Here is a 20857-nt window from a genome sequence, read left to right as displayed (position 1 = left end):
TGCACGCAAATTAGTTAATAGCATGGATTGGTACATCATATTTTGAATCACCTCATCTCAAACGTTTCTATTCTTTTCCGTTCCAGTTATCCCACTGTCCATGATCCACTACAATGCAATGCTGTGCTCCTGTTCTTCAGTCTTGCTTCTACCATCAAGTGTAACGTCAGGACTGCCTCTAAGGTGCCTTTACGCTTCGTAAAGCCATACTGATCGTCATCTCTCAACTCCCCAATTTTCTCCTACATCCTTCCGTATATTGTCCTTGTCAGCAGCTTGGATGCATGAGCTGTTAAGACGATTGTGCGTGTTTTCGTACTTACCTGCCCTTCCTATCTTCGCAATTTTGTGGATGATATTTTTCCAAAAGTGTCATAGTACGTCGCCAGTTACATAGATCCTACACACCCTCGTATAGTTGGCGCTTCCGACCATGGTCTTAGAGATTACGGTGGAATGTTGAAACACTGAAGAGCCGAAGAAACTGGTACACCTGCCTAATATCGCGTAGGGCGCTCGCGAGCACACAGAAGTGCCGTGAAGCGACTCGCCATGGACTCGACTAATGTCTGAAGTAGTGCTGGAGGGAATTGACACCATGAATATTGCAGAGCTGCCCATATACCCTCAAGAGTACGAGGGGGTGGAGATCTCTTCTGAGCAGCACGTTGCAAGGTAACCCAGTTACGCTCACTAATGTTCATGTCTGGGGAGTTTGGTGGCCAGCGGAAGTGTTTAAAGTCAGAAGAGTGTTCCTGGAGCACTCTATAGCAATTCTGGACGTGTGGGGTGTCGCATTGTCCTGATGGAATTGCTCAGCTCCGTCGGAATATAAGGTTATCTCCATACCGATACAAGTCCATCCGCTCGATATAATTTGAAACGAAACTCGTCCGTCCAGGCAACATGTTTCCAGTCATCAACAGTCCAACGTCAGTGTTGACGGCGCAAGGCGAGGCCTAAAGCTTTGTGTCGTGCAGTCATCAAGAGTACACGAGTGAGCCTTCGTCTCCGAAAGCCCAATCGACGATGTTTCGTTGAATAGTTCGCACGCTGACTCTTGTTGATGGTTCAGCACTGAAATCTGCAGGAATTTGCGGAAGGCTTGCGCTTCTGTCACATTGAACGATTCTCTTCAGTCGTCGTTGGTACCGTTATTGCAGGATCTTTTTCAGGCTGCAGCGATGTTGGAGATTTGATGTTTTACCAGATTCCCGATATTTACAGTACACTCGTGATCAGACAGGATGCTTACGTAAGTGTCATCCGTCAGAGTCGTATCCAACACGCCCCACAAGCCTCCACCAGCTTCAACAGTCCCCTGCTGACATGCAGGGTCCATGAATTCATAAGGTTATCTCCATACCGATACATGTTCATCCCCTCGATATGATTTGAAACGAAACTCGTTACGGGAAAATACCCACTTCATCATTACCTCGGAGATGTGTCCCACCGCTCGTGCTCCAACTGTGACACCATTTTCAAACTCACTCAACTCTTGATAACCTGACATTGTAGCAGCAGTAACCGTTCTAACAATTGCGCCACTGTTGCTTTATGCAGGCGTCGCTGACCGCAGCGTCGTATTCCGCTTGTTTACATATCTCTGTATTTGAATAGCATGCCTGTACCACTTTCTTCGGCGCATCAGTGTTTACCCCATCTGCCTTACCTGATCTCAAATCTTCCAGAGTTCTTTTAAATTCTGCCTCTAATACTGGATCCCCAAGTCTTCCATATCGACTTAAATTCCTTCTTCTATCACGTCGTCACGCTGTTAGAGGCCTTCGATGTACTCGTTTCAGCCCATCAGCTCTCTCCTCTGCGCTTAACACTGGAATTAGTATTGCTCTTCTAATGCAATCAGCAGTGCTCTTAGTTTTAACGAAGGTTGTTTTGATTTTTCTGTATGAAGAGTCAGTCTTCCTAACGAGCATTCTTTTTCGATTTCTTCTCGCATTCTTTTATGGCAGAATAGTTACTTTTGTGTTTTATCTGCTGGTGTAGAGCCGAAGGTGTGGCGCTTGCCTCGGCCCGCTGCTGTCCGCTATCTGCGGGGGCGTGCGCTGCCGCCCACTCTCGCCACCGCTTCGGCCTCCGTCAGTGTGCTGCAGCTGCCGCCATGCGCCACAACCACATCTGGCCGCTGTTGCTGCTACTGCCGCTCGGCTGCCGCCGGGCTGCCGGTAAGTACCCCATGTCCTCCTAATAAGGTGGCTATTAGTCGAGACCAACTAGCGGCACTACTGCCAGATCCAGAAAATTGGGACTTTGGGACTGACGATTTAAAAAATCGACAGGCCAAGGAGCTAGAACTGGGGACATAGAAAAGTTTTAAATTTTCGATCATTATGTGTTTCCTTGTAGTATACAGGATGTCTGGATCACAAACAAAGCCTTATAACGAAAGAACTTGACGTTTTATGTTGTTGGGTAAATAGGTAACCGTTAGAGACATCTCCAAAATCTTCTTTCTTTTTCTTTTAGTGTTCAACCCTGAGGTTGGTTTGCAGCAGCCATTCCTCTCCTCTGTCTACCTCCCTCTTCATTTCCACGTATGTGTTACATCCAACGTCATTCATGATCTGTTGCATGTATGATATCCTTGGTCGCCCCCGCCGATTCCTTCCCTCAATAGCTCCTTCTGCTATTGTTCCAATGATGTTGTTGTGTCGTAGGATGTGCCCTACTTGAAACTTCATGGAAGATTAAAACTGTGTGCCGGACCGAGACTCGAACTCGGGACCTTTGCCTTTCGCGGGCAAGTGCTCTACCAACTGAGCTACCCAAGCACGACTCACGCCCCGTTCTCACAGCTTTACTTCTGCCAGTACCTCGTCTCCTACCTTCCTCCGCTGCAGAGTGAAAATCTCATTCTGGAGACATCCCCCAGGCTGTGGCTAAGCCAAAAATGGTTCAAATGGCTCTGAGCACTGTGGGACTTAACATCTGTGGTCATCAGTCCCCTAGAACTTAGAACTACTTAAACGTAACTAACCTAAGGACATCACACACATCCATGCCCGAGGCTGGATTCGAACCTGCGACCGTAGCATTCGCGCGGTTCCGGACTGAGCGCCTAGAACCGCTAGACCACCGCGGCCGGCGTGGCTGAGCCATGTCTCCGCAATATCCATTCTTTCAGGAGTGCTAGTTCTGCAAGGTTCGCAGGAGAACTTATGTAAAGTTTGGAAGGTAGGAGACGAGATACTGGCAGATGTAAAGCTGTGTGGACGGGGCGTGAGTCGTGCTTGGGTAGCTGAGTTGGTAGAGCAGTTGCCCGAGAAAGCCAAAGGTCCCGAGTTCGAGTCTCGGTCCAGCGCACAGTTTTAATCTGCCAGGAAGTTTCATATCAGCGCACACTCCGCTGCAGAGTGAAAATCTCATTCTGTGCCCTACATGTTTGTCTCTTCTTGTTTGGCTGTGCCTCCACAGAGCTCTGGTTTTCTATACTCTTCTAAGCACCTATTCATCTGTTACTTTGTCTCTCCAGCTGATCTTCATCATCCTTCTATAGCACCACATCTCCAAGGCCTCTAGCCGTCTTCTCTCTTCTTTTCCAATTGTCCAAGTTTCACATCCGTATAGGGCCACACTCCAAACGAAACCTTTCATGATACGTTTCTTATTTTAAAACTGATGTTGTTGCTGGTGAGTAAGTTCCTTCTCCGATTAAATACAATTTTGGCCTTTTGTATTCTTCTCGTAATTTCTTTCCGGCTTCTACCATCCCTTGTGATTTTGCTTCCCAGGTAAGTAAATTCGTCTATCACTTTCAGCTCCTTTCTTCCAATTCTCATTCTCAGAGTTTCATATTCTGCTCCTGTACTGCACACCACCACTTTAGTGTTTTTCTTGTTTATTCTCATTCTATACTGATTGCATAGAATTTTTTCCATTGTTCTGAGGACTTCCTCTAGATCTTATTTTGTCTACATCTTCTTTTGTCTTTTCTGCCCATTAATTTTGATCCCCACCTCAGTAGTTTCTGGAACTTGTTCTATAGTTTCCTGGATGTAAGTATTGAATATAAGAGGAGAGAGAGCACATCGTTGTCTTACCTCTTTTCTAATATTTGCTTCTTGTTCCTGGTGACAGTTCCTAATCACTGCCACCTCATTCTTATAGGCACTGAGTATCACACAGATGTCTTTGTACTGTATTCCACTTTTCCTCAGCACTCTGAACATCTCTTGCCAGATAACGTTATCAAATGCCTTTTACATGTTTACAAAAATAATATAAGTTGTTTTATTTTTCTGTAATTGCTTTTCGATAACCAGTCTGAATGCCAGAATCGCCTCTCTTGTCCCCAATCCCCTTCTGAAACCAAACTGATCTTCACTCAGCATATCCTCCAACTTCTCTTCAATCCTCTTCAGAACTATTTTTATGACAATTTTTGATGCATGTGATATTAGGCTTAGAGTTCGGTAGTGTTCACATTTTGTAGCTGCTGGCTTCTTTGGTGCAGTAACAATGATACATTTCTGGAAGTCTGTTGGTATCTCTCCTGTGTTATAGACTGACCTAATAAGTTTAAGCAGCATCATTTTCATGATGTCACCAGCGTTCTTTATTAGTTCTGCTGGGATGTCATCAATACCCGTTGCTTTGTTGTGCCGTAGTTCATTTAGAGCTCTGTCAAATTGTTCTTGTAGAATGTCATCTCTCTTGTCATCTTCGTCCACTTGCTCTTCTCTTCCTATTACTTCTTCCAAAAGAGGTGTTCTGGCATACAACTTCTCTATCTATTCTTTCCATCTCTTCACCATGTCTTCACCAAACAGCATTTCCCCCTCTTTATTTTCTATTGTGCCTGAGAGTGTTGTTTCACGTTTGTTAAAAAATTGATTTGCTGTTCTGTAGGCTAAATCAGTTCTTCTGTTTTGTATATTTTCTTCCACTTCCCTGCACATTTCTTTTGCTTTCCTACCTTCTCTATTAACTAAATTCCTTAGTCTTCTGTATTCTGCTTTTCCTTGTTCATCAGTTGCATTTTTGTATAATCTCCTGTTTTCTATAAGCGCAATAATACCTGCTGTAATCCATTTCCTCTTGTTTTTGGGTTCAGTTCTTCCAACTCTCCAAGATATGATTCTCATAATTTCACGAACAGCGCTGTCTCCTGGCCACCTCGGTCTCCCGATCTGACTCCTTCTGGATTTCAGTGTATGGGCGTTTATGAAGGACGTTGCTTGCAGAACAAGAGTCCGAGATCTGGTGGATCTAAGGCAATGGATCTACGCCGCAGTACAGGTCATAACACCTGTCGTGCCTATGAACAAGTCGTGAGAAGTGGAGTACTGTTTAGATATCTGTCGACCTACAAACAGTGCCCACATTGAAACCCGGACACCCTGTTGAATGAACAAAGTTGGAACACTGGTAGAACTGTAGTCAAAACCATTACTCTGTTCACCAAAAGTACCAACTTCGATTTTCAATCAAAACCACTTGAGCTGTACAACTATACATTTATTGTGCTACGACCGGTTACATTTTCAGGTTGCTTGCAGTTAAACAAAATAGGAAATTAGGCTAAGGCTATAGCAGCTTAACGAATAAAATAAATAGCTGACACTGACAACAGACTTATACTACACTACTGACCATTAAAATTGCTACACCATGAAGATGACGTGCTACAGACGCGAAATTTAACCGACAGGAAGAAGATGTTGTGATATGCAAGTGATTAGCGTTTCAGAGCATTCATACAAGGTTGGCGCCGTGGCGACACCTACAACGTGCTGACATGATGAAAGTTTCCAACCGATTTCTCATACACAAACAGCAGTTGACCGGCGTTGTCTGGTGAAACGTTGTTGTGATGCCTCGTGTAAGGAGGAAAATGCTGGCGAACGCGCTGTTGATCCCGCTGTCCTCTGTTCTCTAACTATTTAAGTTCCGAATCAAATCTCTATGCAGTTACAGCAAGAACCGTAACACTCCCGAATTCGTTAAAGATTCCACTGTTGACTGTGTACTTCCGAGGGAAGAACTCAAAGTACTCCAACAAATACACCAAAAACTATTACACACATCGCGAACAACAGTGCTGTTTGGCAAGGCTGTCTCCACTCTGACGTCAATCAATTAATCAATCAATATCTTTATTCATCCGTTAACAATATACATTGTATGGATGTAGTCAACTACAATTTAGTTTCTTATCTTTAATTTGTTTCAAAAACTTGGATAATAAACACAAATATTTTATATCATTATACATAAATAATATTACTCTCCCATATTGAGATATTCTTCAATGCTATAAAAATTGTGTGTTAGTAAAAATTGTTTAAGATCTACCTTGAATTTATGAAATTCTTTAATTTTCTTTATTGTAGAAGGCAATGCACTGAAAAGTATTGTGGGCTGGTAGTATACACTTTTTTGTTGAAGTGCTCCTTTGTGAGTGTTTCTGTGAAAATCATCCCTGTTCCTTGTTTTATGGTTAAGAACCTGATTATTTAATGTTGAAATTTCCTGGTGAGTTTTCAGAAAGCATACACATACATTGATGTATAAGCTAGGACGACAGAGAAAACTCGTTACTTTCTGCGCATTGCTTGCTGCTCTCCCTGCAGCCGCAACGGAAAACCCGCAAACAACCTGGGGGCACTATTACTCACTCCACATCATGACGACGTTCATCGAACGCTATTTTCACATTGGCTGCTTTGTATTTAAAGTTCACTATTTCCCACGCGTCCGCAGTTCGTGGTCTCGCGGTAGCGTTCTCCTCTCTCGAGCATGGGGTCCCAGGTTCGATTCCCGGCGGGTCTGAGATTTTCATCTGCCACGAGATGACCGGCTGTTGTTTTGTCGTCTTCATCATCTTTATTTCAATCCCCATTACGGTCGGAGGAAGGCAACGCCAAACCACCTGCATTAGGACCTTGCCCACGACGCTGGTGCGGGTTTTCCGCAGCGTTCCCCTACGCTCTGTCAAGAAACATGGGACTTCATTTCCATTTCCATTCATCAATGAGCCTGATACTACCAGAAGTATGCACCGCTTTGTTAGAAGAACTTAAAGAGTTCATTAAAGGAGGTTTGAAATAAAAATAACATTTTTGTTATCATTTTATTTTTGTTTACCAGGACACACCACTTTTTACACTGTCAATTCCTGCTTCAGCTACGTCTCGAGATAGTACGAAGTTCATGGCATCAAATGCAAACCACGTGGATGAAGATGGATCTGTGCTTCCACCCTTCCTAAGCAACGTTTTTCCCTCGCATTTGGCGTAGGTTCGAAGACTAAAGAATTTTTGTATGCTTCATCAAGCGTGATTCTGAGCTCATCAGAACAGACCGCCAACTATTTTTTTCAGATCGCATTCTGTTTATACATTAATTTCGACAACCAATAGCTCTGGTCGTTGATGGGTCGCATTTACAAAATTCATACTTCTCTCATTTATCCACTTCTTCATTACTGCACACAACAAACTCACGACAACAAACAACCACAAAACATGTGGATATATGTATACGAGCAAGCTTTCGAACGAATTGAAACGATTTTGTCTTCATTAAAGCGTGTGACAGTAAGACCTGAGAAATATTCTGTACCCTTGGTGCGGTTCTAGGCGCTTCAGTCTGGAACCGCGCGACCGCTACGGTCGCAGGTTCGAATCCTGCCTCGGGCATGGATGTGTGTGATGTCCTTAGGTTAGTTAGGTTTAAGTGGTTCTAAGGTCTAGGGGACTGATGACCTCAGATGTTAAGTCCGATAGTGCTCAGAGCCATTTGAACCATTTTTTTTACCCTTGGTGGACAACAACAGCAACACTCGGCAATATGTCGGCAATTCCCTACAACAGCTTGCGACAACAGCAATATTGTACAACCTTACTGCAAAATTGCCGTCTGTTGCAACGAAATTGCAGTAATGTGGACAGCAACGATATTGCGAACAAACGTTGCCGCAATATGAGGCTAATCTTAACGTACCTTTAGGTGTTGCCATCGATGTATTGAGAAGCACATTTCGGGTCCTTCATGTACCAGACCATTTCTGAAATTAATACGAATTATATTTCGAATCGTTAGCAGAGCCCACAAGTCAGGACATTTGGCGTCACGCGTAAGGCATACGCGGGACGAGTTATGACACCCCCATAGAAGCAGGGTTTACTAATGAAATCGAGAAATTTGGCAACACTTCTTTTGCCATCATTAGTAGTGCTGCCTAGTTGCCACAGGCTTCACGGACTGGTAAATTAAAGACACGCCTTTCGAATGCATAAGTATTGTCCACCACGTGCTTGAGAAGAATGTGCCTAGCAAAAATACAGGGGAGGGAAAAGATCCACCTTGGTACAACAAACGTGTTAGGAAGTTGCCGTGAAAGCAGATAATTTTTCACAGTCGCTTTGAACGTTGACAAACAGAAATTATGCAAAATGAAAGCAGCTGTCAAAAGGTCAATGAGAGATTCTGTTAACGAATTTGAAAGCAATATTTTATCTGCAGATTCTAACAATATCCCCAAAAAATTTTGGTCGTACGTAAAATCTATGAACGCTACAAGTAATTCAATACTTTCTCTTGCTGACAGTACGGGTAATGTAACAGACGATGATAAAGAGAAGGCCGAAATTCTAAACCTAGCTTTCAAAAACTCGTTTACGGCAGAGGACTGCAGCACCATTTCACCTTTCAATTATCGAAAAAACACAAGGATGACTGAGATAGTGTATCTGGGATTGTAAAATAGTTAAGATCCTTAGACGCCAGGAAGGTATCTGGCCCAGTCGGTATCCCCGTAAGATTGTATGTTGACTATGCTACAAATATAGCACCATTCTTATCTATCATCTATCAGCGATCATTGGAACAGCGGAAAGTCAGCGGGACTGGAAGAAGGCCCAGGTCAAACAATCAATTAAAGGGGTAGAAAATCGGATGCCCATAATTACCGGCCAATTTCACTGACAAAATGACCTTTCTAGACTCTGCGAAGCTCATCTGCATAAACCAGCAAGCTTTAGGAAACAGCGATCATGCGAGACACAGCTGGCCCTCTTTGTGCAAGATATACAACAGGCTTTAGATACCGGCTCCCAGACGTTGACGTATTCGATGTGGGAGTGAGGAGGCTGGGAATTTGATGAGATGGTAGAGGACCGGTGTGAGGGAAGACAAACGGAAGCGGGAAGAGAGACTGAGTGCATGGCGTTCGAGGGTTAGGAGGGACTTATAGAACTTTTCAAAGGTTTGCGGTGACTTTAGCCGCTTTTTGGCACTGCAATGAATCAGTGGTAACAGGAGAAAATTTGTGCCAGACTGGGACTCCAATCCGGAGCTCCCACTTAACGTGAGCGGTCGCCTTAACCATCTCGGCCATCCAAGTACGTAATTTTTGAAAATATTTCTTGTGGAGAACAACGATTGTTTTCTTTTGGTTCAAAATGAACATAAAAAAGTTTCGACAGCATGAAACCTTTTTTTCGTGTTACAGGTTTCGGTCGGTTTTAGATAATCTTCAGCCTCATATCATCATGATACGAGGTCTGTAGACGGTCTAAAGCTGACCTAAACCAGTAACCGCAAAAATAAAGGTTTCTTACGTTGGAGACTGTTTATGTTGACTTTAACTCATCCTAGCGCACTTCCCATCCGACCCCAGTTCCCTTCGTGTTACACACTGTTAGCATAATGTGACCCACACATGAACCTCTCACTTGCCATTTCTGACCCCAGTAACAGATAAGGCTTGGTGTGCATCCGGACTGAAAGAATGGCTCTTTGGTCATCGCACGTTATTGATATAATATGGTGTCTGTTCTTTCGGACATGTTAGAAAAACAAACACCATGTAATAGAAATTTGGTGGAGCGGATATCCGTGCAGCCTTTGCATAGTGCAGGATGGGTCGGTCGGATCAGTATTTGCTAGGTGTGGATGTGGAGAATAATGGAGGGGCATAATGCCCAACTGCGGCCAGTTAGTGGTTTTAGTATATTGCGGGCTTTGTGTTGGATGGTTAGCAGATGAGGTCTCCATGTCAGTTGCCGGCCTACAGTTAGTCCCAGATATTTTAGTATGTTAGTTAACTGGATAGGATGATCGTAATTGGTATTGTAAAAGTCATGGAAACGGAAGGTCCGGATGGTTCATTCTGTAATTATTACAAGGGTTTTGGCGGGTTGACTTTGAGGAGTCATTTGTTACACCAGGATGACGGCTGTACTCACGAAGGCACACACCATTAATCAGTCACGCGGAAAACAATCAAGTACCAATTTTATTATCGTTTTCAGGAGCACCTGCGTTAATCTTCTCCACTGTGATGCGTACTCCGCTTCTCTCGCCGTGCTGCTATTGCGTTACGTGAGGCGTGTCGTCGCTGCGTGACCCTAGTGGCCAGGTGCGCCGACAGTGCAAATTGCCGTCGTTGGCGGCGCAGTCTGTGGTTTTTCCCCGTGAAGTCACGTCGAACCTCTGAACAAGAAATCTCGCGAACATGTGGTCTCTTCTTTGCCTACTCTCTGCACGTATCTCCATCCAGTCCCGGTGGTGCACCGCGTCTACGAATTTCAGCTATTCTTCATATGCCTTTTTCGTTACGGTAGAGTTTCAAACGACGCTCACACGCACTTGGAATTCATTTCACACAATTTTGACATAGATATCCAGACATTACTATGTCGGTATCGGAAACCTTTAAAATAAATTCGCGGTCACTAAATGTTCCATTCAATCCCCCTTGAATCCGTCTAGTGCTGAAACTGAAATTTTGCATTTAAAACTATTTTCACTCAATGGGATACTACTAGCATACTTTCGGTCGCCACACAGACTTAAAAATGAGATATACCGGTATTAGGACCCCGATATTGAAAAACAATAAAGCCTATTTAAAGCGAACACTGCACCAGTCTCACATGGAATTTCAATTAGATTTTGCATAAAATACATAATTTAACTCATTTCATGGCTCATATGTATCGAGAATTCCTTTCGCAGCGAATAGTTTCATGCGAGTCGAAAAGAGGGCTGGCCATTCCTGTTTTCTTTATTTATCTACGATATCACTAAATGCAGGCGAACAGGTACAATCCATCATTCTAGATTTCGGAATGCCAGTGAACACTGTACCACATCGCCGACAAAAAATCAAAATCGGTCAGACGCAGCATCTTCGAAAATATGTGATTTGCTCTAGAAATATTTGATTAACAGAACGTCTGTACGTTGTAGTGCGTGGCGAATGTTCTTCAGAAACTACAGTAGCATTGAGTGTGCTCCAATGAAGCGCAATAGTGTCTATAATGTTTGCAGTATACACAAACGATTTGTCATGTAGGATCAGCAACGTTTTAAAATTGTTCGTTGACGATGCTGTTGTGTTCAAGAGACTATCGTCGTTGGAAGCTCGTAAGCAACTGCAGAAAGAGTGGCACGAAATTTCCAGCTGGTGAAATCAACCACAGCACTTGTTAAATGTGGATAAACTTGGAGTAATACGTATAACAAAGAGAAAGAAGCAAACAGCACGTGATTACAAGGCGAGTTTTGAACATCTTATGCACATCACATGATGTACTTATTTAGAGATAATGCTACAGAGCGATATGAAATGGAACAGTCAACTTACATCAATATTAGCGAAGGTGATTGGAAGGCTTAGCTTTGTCGGAAGGGTTTTGGGCAAATGCAGTGCATCTCTTAAGAAAGTCTCATAAAAGAGGCTAGCACTACCAATTGTAAAGTGTTGTACCTGTTTTTACGGTGCTTATCAAGGGCGAATGACAACAGACGATGAAAAATATCAGAGAAGCGCTGCTAGGATGTAAGAGTTCGGTTTATCACATATGAAAATATAACGGAAATGCTCGGGAACTTAAATGCTAATCCTTGGCGGAAAGACAACATAGTTCAACAAAAACCCTGTTGCATAAATTTAGAGAACCTGTATTGGAATAAGACTGTGTGACTATTAGTCACAAAAGTAAATCTCTCGTAGAGACAGTTCAATATAATAATGGAACAGGAAAAAAGTCGATTATAATACAGGGTGTACATGAAGCCTGGGAACACTTTCAATCATTTATTGCATAAGAACGAAACATTGTACAGATATCATACATATGTCATTTTGAAGAGCAACCCTGAAAGCGTTTTTCTCATGTACATCGTCACAGCGTAGTTTGGTAATCTGCCGATAGTTAGCGCTAGTCGCAAACATGGCGAGTAGATGCGGAGCGAGCTTTCTGTTTGTTGGAGTTCGATAAAAACAAGTGTGCTACGGCTGTTCAACGGATGTTTACAACCAAGTATGGTAAGAAGCCACCAAGGAAGGCCATTCGCAGCTGACACAACAAATTCGTGACACCGGGTTGCTTGTGCCCGGCAAAGAGGAGCGGACGTCCCAGTGTGTGTGAAGTGAATGTGGAGCGCATATGAGAGACATTCATAAGGAGTCCAAAGCAATTGATGCGTCGTGCATCCCGTGAACTCGAAATGGCTCCAATGACAGTGTGAAAAGTCGTGCGACAAAAGTTGTCTACGAAACCAGTCAAATTGTAGCTAGTGCAGAAGCTCAGTGAAGACGACAAAGACAAGCGTTTTGAGTTTTGTTCACAGTTGCAACAATTTAATAAGGATGGGGATGGCATTGTTGATCAATTAATTTTAGCGACGAAGACACTTTTCACACTAATGGAAAGGAAACAGGCATAATTGTCGAATCCGGGGCACAAAGCATCCACACAAATGCACTGAATTTGAGCATGATCCCCCAAAGGTAAATGTTCTTTGTGCCTTGTCACGTCGAAAACTGTATGGGCCATTCTTCTTTGCCGTGAGCACTGTCACTGGATATTCCTACCTGGACATGTTGTAGCAATGACTGATGTCTCAAATGCAATGGGACTCTCTGTTCACCTTGCAGCAAGATGAGGCTCCACCCCATTTTCATCGTGAAGTTCGTGGGTACCTGAACACGGAGCTGCTGCATCGATGGATCGGCTGTGCTACAGAAGGGGACAGCTGTTCCATGAAATGGCCTCCCCAATCACCAGATCTCACTTCGTGTGACTTTTTTTCCTATGGGGACACATTAAAGACCTGGTATATGTAGTGCCTCTACCACATGATGTAGCAGAACCCCGGGAGAGAATATGGGAAGCGACTGCTACAGTTGACGATGCCATGCTGGGACGATGTAACACTTATATTGGATAGAAGTAGGTTTATATAATGTAACTGTGTATCTGCAATTATGGAGTGTGTATTGTTTGTTATTTAAAGTCCTTGATTTGTGACAGGAAAATTAGAGCTTTGTAATGTATATATGAAAAAAGCAAAATGGTTTGTTAAAATGATAAATTATTATAAAATGTGTATGTTCATAAAACGAAAATATTTATTGAAAGCTGGTTCATGCTTAGGGCACTTGTATTTGTAATATATAAAAGATGTTAGGAAGTTCCTTCGTGATGGAAGTGACATGGCGCGATGTAAAAGTTGGTTTTGGCGGTCGAACTGAGCGGCTCTTAGGTGTGAAGAGCATGCAGTACGTGGCTAGCCGTAGCATGGTACACCTCGATGAAGCTAAGAGGGGCAACTGGAAGCTGCTTTACAATGGATTTGCCTCGGAAGCGGATCTGGCTATTATTTGGTATTCTTGGCAAAAATGAATGGCTGCAATATGGTGGAAATCCGACGCCAAGAAGAGAGTTTATAGAGTATTCGCACATCAAGAGTTGTAAGTACAGTTAGCCGCCATGTTGCTTCGCCACTGCTTCACAAACTTCATACATTCAGTAACGTATATGGGCATGGACCAGTTACTTTGTGTGTGGTTTGAATAATAATCACAAAAAAATTGTGTCCAGAACCATATTTTTTTTCATGATCACGAACCTATGCAGGGCCCTCACCTAAGTGCTACTAAAACCTAGTATCCTGATTTAAATGAACAGTTCTTGCATTCAAGTGTTTTAAAGTGATTTTTGCCCAATGTAAAAGGAGCAGTAAATGTTTAAGTTAATACCACAAAAGTGAAGTAAGATAGTTTGTTGCTAAAGTATCCTTAGTTTATTACAAAGTATAGTTTTGTAGGAATACAGTGCAAGATTGTGTAAATATTACTGTCTAAAATACCTGCTTCACAGGTGATAAAAAGGCAAATAAGTTTAGCTCTTTTTCAAAAATAATGCGGTTTTGATTTCTATCATGAATAGTCCCTTTTTAGAGGTTAGCCCAGTGTTGTGTTCTGTTGTCTTACAAAGTAAATTATGAACTACTCCAAGTGAAGTGAATGATTATCTTTTTGAATTAGTCTTTTTTTACTGTAATAATCAGAGAGAGTTGATTAGAGAAACTATACTAGTTTATGGGTCCCCACCATTCTCTCCACTTATAAGGAAACAATTGAACTATGTATTACTGTTGCTAAGGAAAACTGATGTATGTAGAGGAGGTTAAACAGTGTATTTATGATATTATTCATTTTCATGGACTTTTTTGTATGTCAATTAAGATAAAAGCCCCTCATGTCCAAATTTAGTTCTGGACTCCCTACAGTAACATTCCAGTATTTGATTAAGTACTGCTCTTGAGTGTAGCTGTCATTAGTACGATCTTCGTGCAAAATTACTTCTTATAATTTACTGATGTGTGCGTTATTGATACCTGCTGCTACACACACTTCAGAGTGCACTGTGTCTGTTTGTATCCTGTTTGCTATTCAATGGGAAGTCTCAACGAAAGTAACTTCAATAACCAATATTCAATTTTCTTACAGGTATATTTCCAAATTAATGTGCCTAATTGGGCTGTCGACTGTTCATTTTTCTTCATTCACTTACGATTTTATCACTTCCATTAACTCCCAAGGTTATTTCCTGTTAATTTCACGAAATTCAAAATTATAGTCTGATACCTTTGACCATTAGACACACACATGGTCAATCTTTAGCTTGTTTCATGGCAAGATAGTGTTATATCGGGTGTGGCAAGGATTCGATTACCGTATTGATGTCTACTGAGTCACTCATGGTTCGCATATCGAATGTTTGTAAAAAAAACTTTCAGAGTTTCTCTTCAAACTGCAATATGTATGACATCTGTACAATGTTTAGTTCTTGTGCATTAAATAATTGAAAGTGTTCCCAGACTTTATGTATACCCCGTATTGGACTGTACACTGTAAAATTGCTTGTGGAATGTATATACAGTGTGAACCAGAACTCTACCACCAAATTTCTGAAGGTTGTTCAGGGACATTTCCTGAGTATCTTGGTGTAAGAGACCCGTTGTCTCCAGTTGTTCATTACAGAATTGTGAGGTAATAATGATTTATTTAGGTTGTCACTCCAGTTACATTTATTTACCCCAAAATACCATCGCGACAATGAAAGAGTCTGTGTTACTGCAACACATAACGCAAATAAGGCCAGATAACGATCTTATGTCAGGGTCACTGATAAGCACTTCTGGTATCAAGTACTACACTTGGATGACTATTGTTGAAGTTCATCCCCCCCCCCCCCTCCTCCTTCACCTCTCTCGGAGCCAATGGAAACTGATCAAGATTACCTAGAACAAACCCAACGCACTCCCCTTCTCCCCCTCTTTCCTTCCCCTCCTCTGCCCCACTGGACCAGTTAGTCAGAAGCAACCCCCTCCCCCCCCTCCCCGCCATCTTCAGCTTTTATTACTTGGACACTTGAATCAGGTTGTGTGTAGCTGTTAATAACAAATTATGTTTGAGGCACCAGCAGACACCACACAAGGGCAGATATGTCAGTATTCTCATTCTTGCGCAATTTGACGTATTTTTTATCACATTTTTCGCAATTTTTCCGTATTGTCCACAGTTTTATGGATTTTTCACATTTTTCGTATTTTCCATATTTTTCACAATTTTATATGTTTTTTCATAATTTGATCCAATTACGTGAGTTCTGCTCTCTACGTCAATCAACACTGCGTCATGTCACATCGCTTCGATGTCACGATGCTCTCAGCCAATCACAATGCACCATGGGCCCGAATCAATTATTATTGCTAAGCCCTAAGCGATCACATAATTACTAGTGTGTGTGTGCGTGCGCGCGCGCGCGCGCGCGCGTGTGTGTGTGTGCGTGTGTGCGTGTGTGCGTGTGTGCGTGTGCGTATGTGTGTGTGGATGGGTGTGTTTTTGTGTGGGTGTGTATGAAATAGAGACAAACATGTTAAGGGAATTAATGAAGTCATGGCGAATTCTATAAGCACTGTGGACACAGTATGTATAAAAATACTACACTCCAATAGATATACCCCTAGTGGGTCACCGCTACATTACTACACTCATGCTCATAAATTAAGGATAGTTGCAGAATGTGGTGCCACACAACGTGGCACTACACAAAACTGGCGCTAATAGCATAGGCACATAGGAAACACACACGACACAGATATGTACGTCCACGGTATTGGTGATAAGTTGAGAACACCGTCCCGAAACACATGTGCTACAAAACGCCACTGTTTCCTGCGCATGTACCCCGACATCAATACGGGATATGATCACCATGCACACATACACAGGCCGCACAATGGGCTGGCATACTCTGGAATAGGTTGTCGAGCAGCTGCTGGGGTATAGCCACCCATTCTTGCACCAGTGCCTGTCGGAGCTCCTGAAGTGTCCTAGGAGTTTGAAGACGTGCAGTGATACATCGACCGAGAGCATCCCAGACGTGCTCGATGGGGTTTAGGTCTGGAGAACAGGCAGGCCACTCCATTCGCCTAATATCTTGTGTTTCAAGGTACTCCTTTACGATGGCAGCTCGGTGGGGCCGTGCGTTATCATCCATCAGGAGGGAGGTGGGACCCACTGCACCCCTGAAAAGGCGGAGATACTGGTGCAAAATGCCGTCCCGATACACCTGACCTGTTACAGCTCCTCTGTCAAAGACATGCATAGGTGTATGTGCACCAATCATAATCCCACACCACACCATCAAACCATGACCTCCATACAGGTCCCTTTCAAGGACATTAAGGGGCTGGTATCTAGTTCCTGGTTCACGCCAGATGAAAACCCGGCGAGAATCACTGTTCAGATTGTACCTGGACCTGTCCGTGAACATAACCTGGGACCACTGTTCCAATGACCATGTACTGTGTTCTTGAACCAGGCTTTACGGGCTCTCCTGTGACCAGGAGTCAGTGGAATGCACCTTGCAGGTCTCCGGGCGAATAAACCATGTCTGTTCAGTCGTGTGTAGATTGTGTTTCTGGGGACAACTGTTCGAGTGGCTGCGGTAAGGTCCCGAGCAAGGCTACCTGCAATACTCCCGGGCCGTCTGCGGGCACTGATGGTGAGATATCGGTCTTCCTGTGGTGTTGTACACTGTAGACGTCCCGTACTGTAGCGCCTGGACACGTTTCCTGTCTGCTGGAATCGTTGCCATAATCTTGAGATCACACTTTGTGGCACACGGAGGGCCCGTGCTACGACCTGCTGTGTTTGATCAGCCTCCAGTCGTCAAGTATTCTAACCCTCATAATATCATCAATATGTGCTCTTTGAGTCATTTTCAACATACCGTCACCATAAGCATGTCTGAAAACGCCTGCACACTTACTCGCTGCACCGTACTCTGACAGGCACCAGCACACCTCTGCGTATGTGGACTGCTGCCAGTGATACCGTGCGACGACCGTAGGTCATACGCGAGGTGATTTAAACCCGCAAACCGCCCAGCAGAGCGTTGTTTCACCATGCATCAGCATTATCCTTAATTTATGAGCATGAGTGTAGATTGTGTAACGTTATTGCAAAATTCAGATGCTTCCAACCAAAGGTATGGTATGTATAAGAATTAGCACTGCATTACAAAATACGTACCTAGAGACAGAAAGAGAGAGCCGGCCGCGGTGGCCGTGCGGTTTTGGCGCTGCAGTCCGGAACCGCGGGACTGCTACGGTCGCAGGTTCGAATCCTGCCTCGGGCATGGGTGTGTTGATGTCCTTAGGTTAGTTAGGTTTAAGTAGTTCTACGTTCTAGGGGACTTATGACCTAAGATGTTGAGTCCCATAGTGCTCAGAGCCATTTGAACCATTTGAACAGAGAGAGAGAGAGATGATAAGTATCTGCGACCACCCCAGCGAATAGTATGTCGCCTCCAGGGTAGCCCACCCCTCTGAAACCTACGTGTGGATTGTAAGAACAACCACGAACAACGATGCTTCGGTCTTCTGTAAGGATTCAAAAACGTAATGCCTTGTCATGTCACTCTCGGGCTCGGCGACGCTCAAACAAACAGCAAGGTGTTGACACGCGCTGAAGGAAGGGCAGTGCTCAGATGTTCATGTGAGGTGCACTTTGGGTTAATGAGACCACATTGGCACCAAATTTCACCACAATTCTGCCTAACGCTACCGTGTGTCACTTGGTGGGAACGTCGTAACCCCCCCCCTCCCCTCCTCATTAACTATATCTCAACCCTTCTCTTAACGCCTCTGCAATGGATGTCACAGCCGCGACGCCCAGCGTTGAAATCACGCATTTGTCTCACGGGTGGGAGAGGGAAACATTTAAGACACACCGACACTCAGATCCGACCGAGAAAGCCCCACGAAGTGGCATAGAGGGCTAAATGAAACCACCGCTTCCCTTGGGGCATTGATTCCCAAATGTTTCGCGGTCGAAACCGGTGGTTTACAGTGAGCTGTGCAACAGAACGACTTCCTTGACAACATTTGGTACTGCTGACGTCCACAGACAATTCAACGCTTCTCTAAGGGCATCGTGAGGCTGCATCCCCACTGAACATAATGAGACCTCTTTGGAGTGTAGCGCGACCGCTGTTTTTGCTCTGGTACACAGAGGGACAGTTCAAAAGCATTAGACGATATTTTAAGTGATCCGAACCAACAAAGGGTGTTTATTCTTTCTCAGCCCTCCTGTTTCACGTTTTCTTGTGGAAGGATCTTTGGGGGAGGGGGAACAGTGAAACGTGCACGAATAATACAGCAAAGGGTTCCTTCTAATATCTCCCAGATCGCAAATACTCTCAGTGCGAATAGTTGTTGAACAGTTTAAAAATGTGCCTGTACAGGTGCAACCCTTCACCGATTCCTAGGTGTGTGTGTGTGTGTGTGTGTGTGTGTGTGGACAACCCCTTCGGCAGCCTACAGCTCAATGCTCTTAATCATCTATCGGCATCGTATTAACAAAGTCCTCCGTGGTGCCCCTTAGAGTGTATGACATGCAGTTCAACAAGTGAGTCATTGTTTATTCCCCAAAATCTTAGAAAGTCGACGTAGACTTTTTTTATGTCTAACATAAAAGAAATTCCAAGCCTAGATATAAGCCTGTTAAATAATCTCGAAGTGATTCTTGTACCTTAATGTCAAAGTGGGAGACTTTCGGATGGGAGCACCTACTTAGAGGGCTGGAAATATTTGGTATTCCAATATCACTATCTCTGGGATGCCAGAACCAAACAGGGCATGCATGTTCTGCTACAGTATAGTGTAATGCTGAGTACCTGGGCTAGAGTACTAGATAATTTATGAAAAAAGCAATTCCTCGAAGATACTTTGCCTTGCCATTCACTTGGCGCTTTTCGTACTAGTTCTGTCCAAAGTTATTCATCACTGGCACTTTCCATACTGCCTGCTTGTTTCTTATCTGGAAGTCGTGCACTAATTTTTTTAAAGGTTTGAACTTCACCGTACTTACTTTGTACTATGATTTGAGTCGCATCAACACTTTTGATAGTTTCCCGCCCGCATCTCGTGGTCGTGCGGTAGCGTTCTCGCTTCCCACGCCCGGGTTCCCGGGTTCGATTCCCGGCGGGGTCAGGGATTTTCTCTGCCTCGTGATGGCTGGGTGTTGTGTGCTGTCCTTAGGTTAGTTAGGTTTAAGTAGTTCTAAGTTCTAGGGGACTGATGACCATAGATGTTAAGTCCCATAGTGCTCAGAGCCATTTGAACGATTTTTATAGTTTCCCTTTCAGCATTCTTATATGGTCTGCCCTGTGCAGTAATGGTACTACCTTAGTTTTTTATAAAGATTCGGGCGCCGTCTGGTATAGAATGGTCGTTTTCATACGTGTTGAAGAGGACTGACGCAGATATAGTAATTTTCTTTGTTTTTCTAGTAGCTTTGCTGCTATTGACAGTCAACAAAGAATACGCTTTAAAGAAAGCATTTTATTTCAAGGTACATAACATGAAATAGAAATAACTGCTGATGGTCGAAATAGAGAGGATATAAAACGTAGACTGGCAATGGCAAGGAAAGCGTTTCTGAAGAAGAGAAATTTGTTAATATTGAGTATAGATTTAAGTGTCAGGAAATCGTTTCTGAAAGTATTTGTATGTAGTAAGTAAGTGAAGGCATTTTTTTCTGCTCCCTAGGTTGACATCACTAGCTCAGCAATTGTTGCTGTTGTTGTGGTCTTCAGTCCAGATACTGGTTTGATGCAGGTCTCCATGCTACTCTATTCTGTGCAAGTTTCTTCATCTCCCAGTACCTACAGAACCTACATCATTCTGAATCTGCTTAGTGTATTCATCTCTTGGTCTCCCTCTACGATTTTTACCCTCTACGCTGCCCTCCAATACTAAACTGGTGATCCCTTGAAGTATCAGAATATGTCCTACAAACCGATCCCTTCTTCTAGTCAAGTTGTGCCACAAATTTCTGTTCTCCCCAATTCTATTCAATACCTTCTCATTAATTATGTGATCTACCCATCTAATCTTCAGCATTATTATGTAGCACCACATTTCGAAAGATTCTATTCTCTTCTTGTCCAAATTATTTATCGTCCATGTTTCACTTTCATACATGGCCACAGTCCATACAAATACTTTCAGAAAAGACTTCCTG

General features: G+C 43.4%; 1 protein-coding gene across 1 annotated transcript in view; it reads left to right on the top strand.

Moving 5' to 3' along the window:
* Nucleotides 1-2094: 2094 nt before the first annotated feature.
* LOC126191103 (neuronal acetylcholine receptor subunit alpha-10-like) overlaps nt 2095-20857 on the top strand; it is a 141867-nt gene continuing 123104 nt past the window's right edge. Inside the window, exon 1 of the mRNA XM_049931840.1 lies at nt 2095-2189. Within this exon, the coding sequence (XP_049787797.1) occupies nt 2126-2189 (64 nt within the window). The 5' untranslated portion in view covers nt 2095-2125. The remainder of the gene's footprint in view (nt 2190-20857) is intronic.

Source organism: Schistocerca cancellata, chromosome 6 (assembly GCF_023864275.1).
Source record: "Schistocerca cancellata isolate TAMUIC-IGC-003103 chromosome 6, iqSchCanc2.1, whole genome shotgun sequence".
In the NCBI taxonomy this organism is placed as follows: domain Eukaryota; kingdom Metazoa; phylum Arthropoda; class Insecta; order Orthoptera; family Acrididae; genus Schistocerca; species Schistocerca cancellata.
This window is presented reverse-complemented; position numbering and strand designations above follow the sequence as displayed.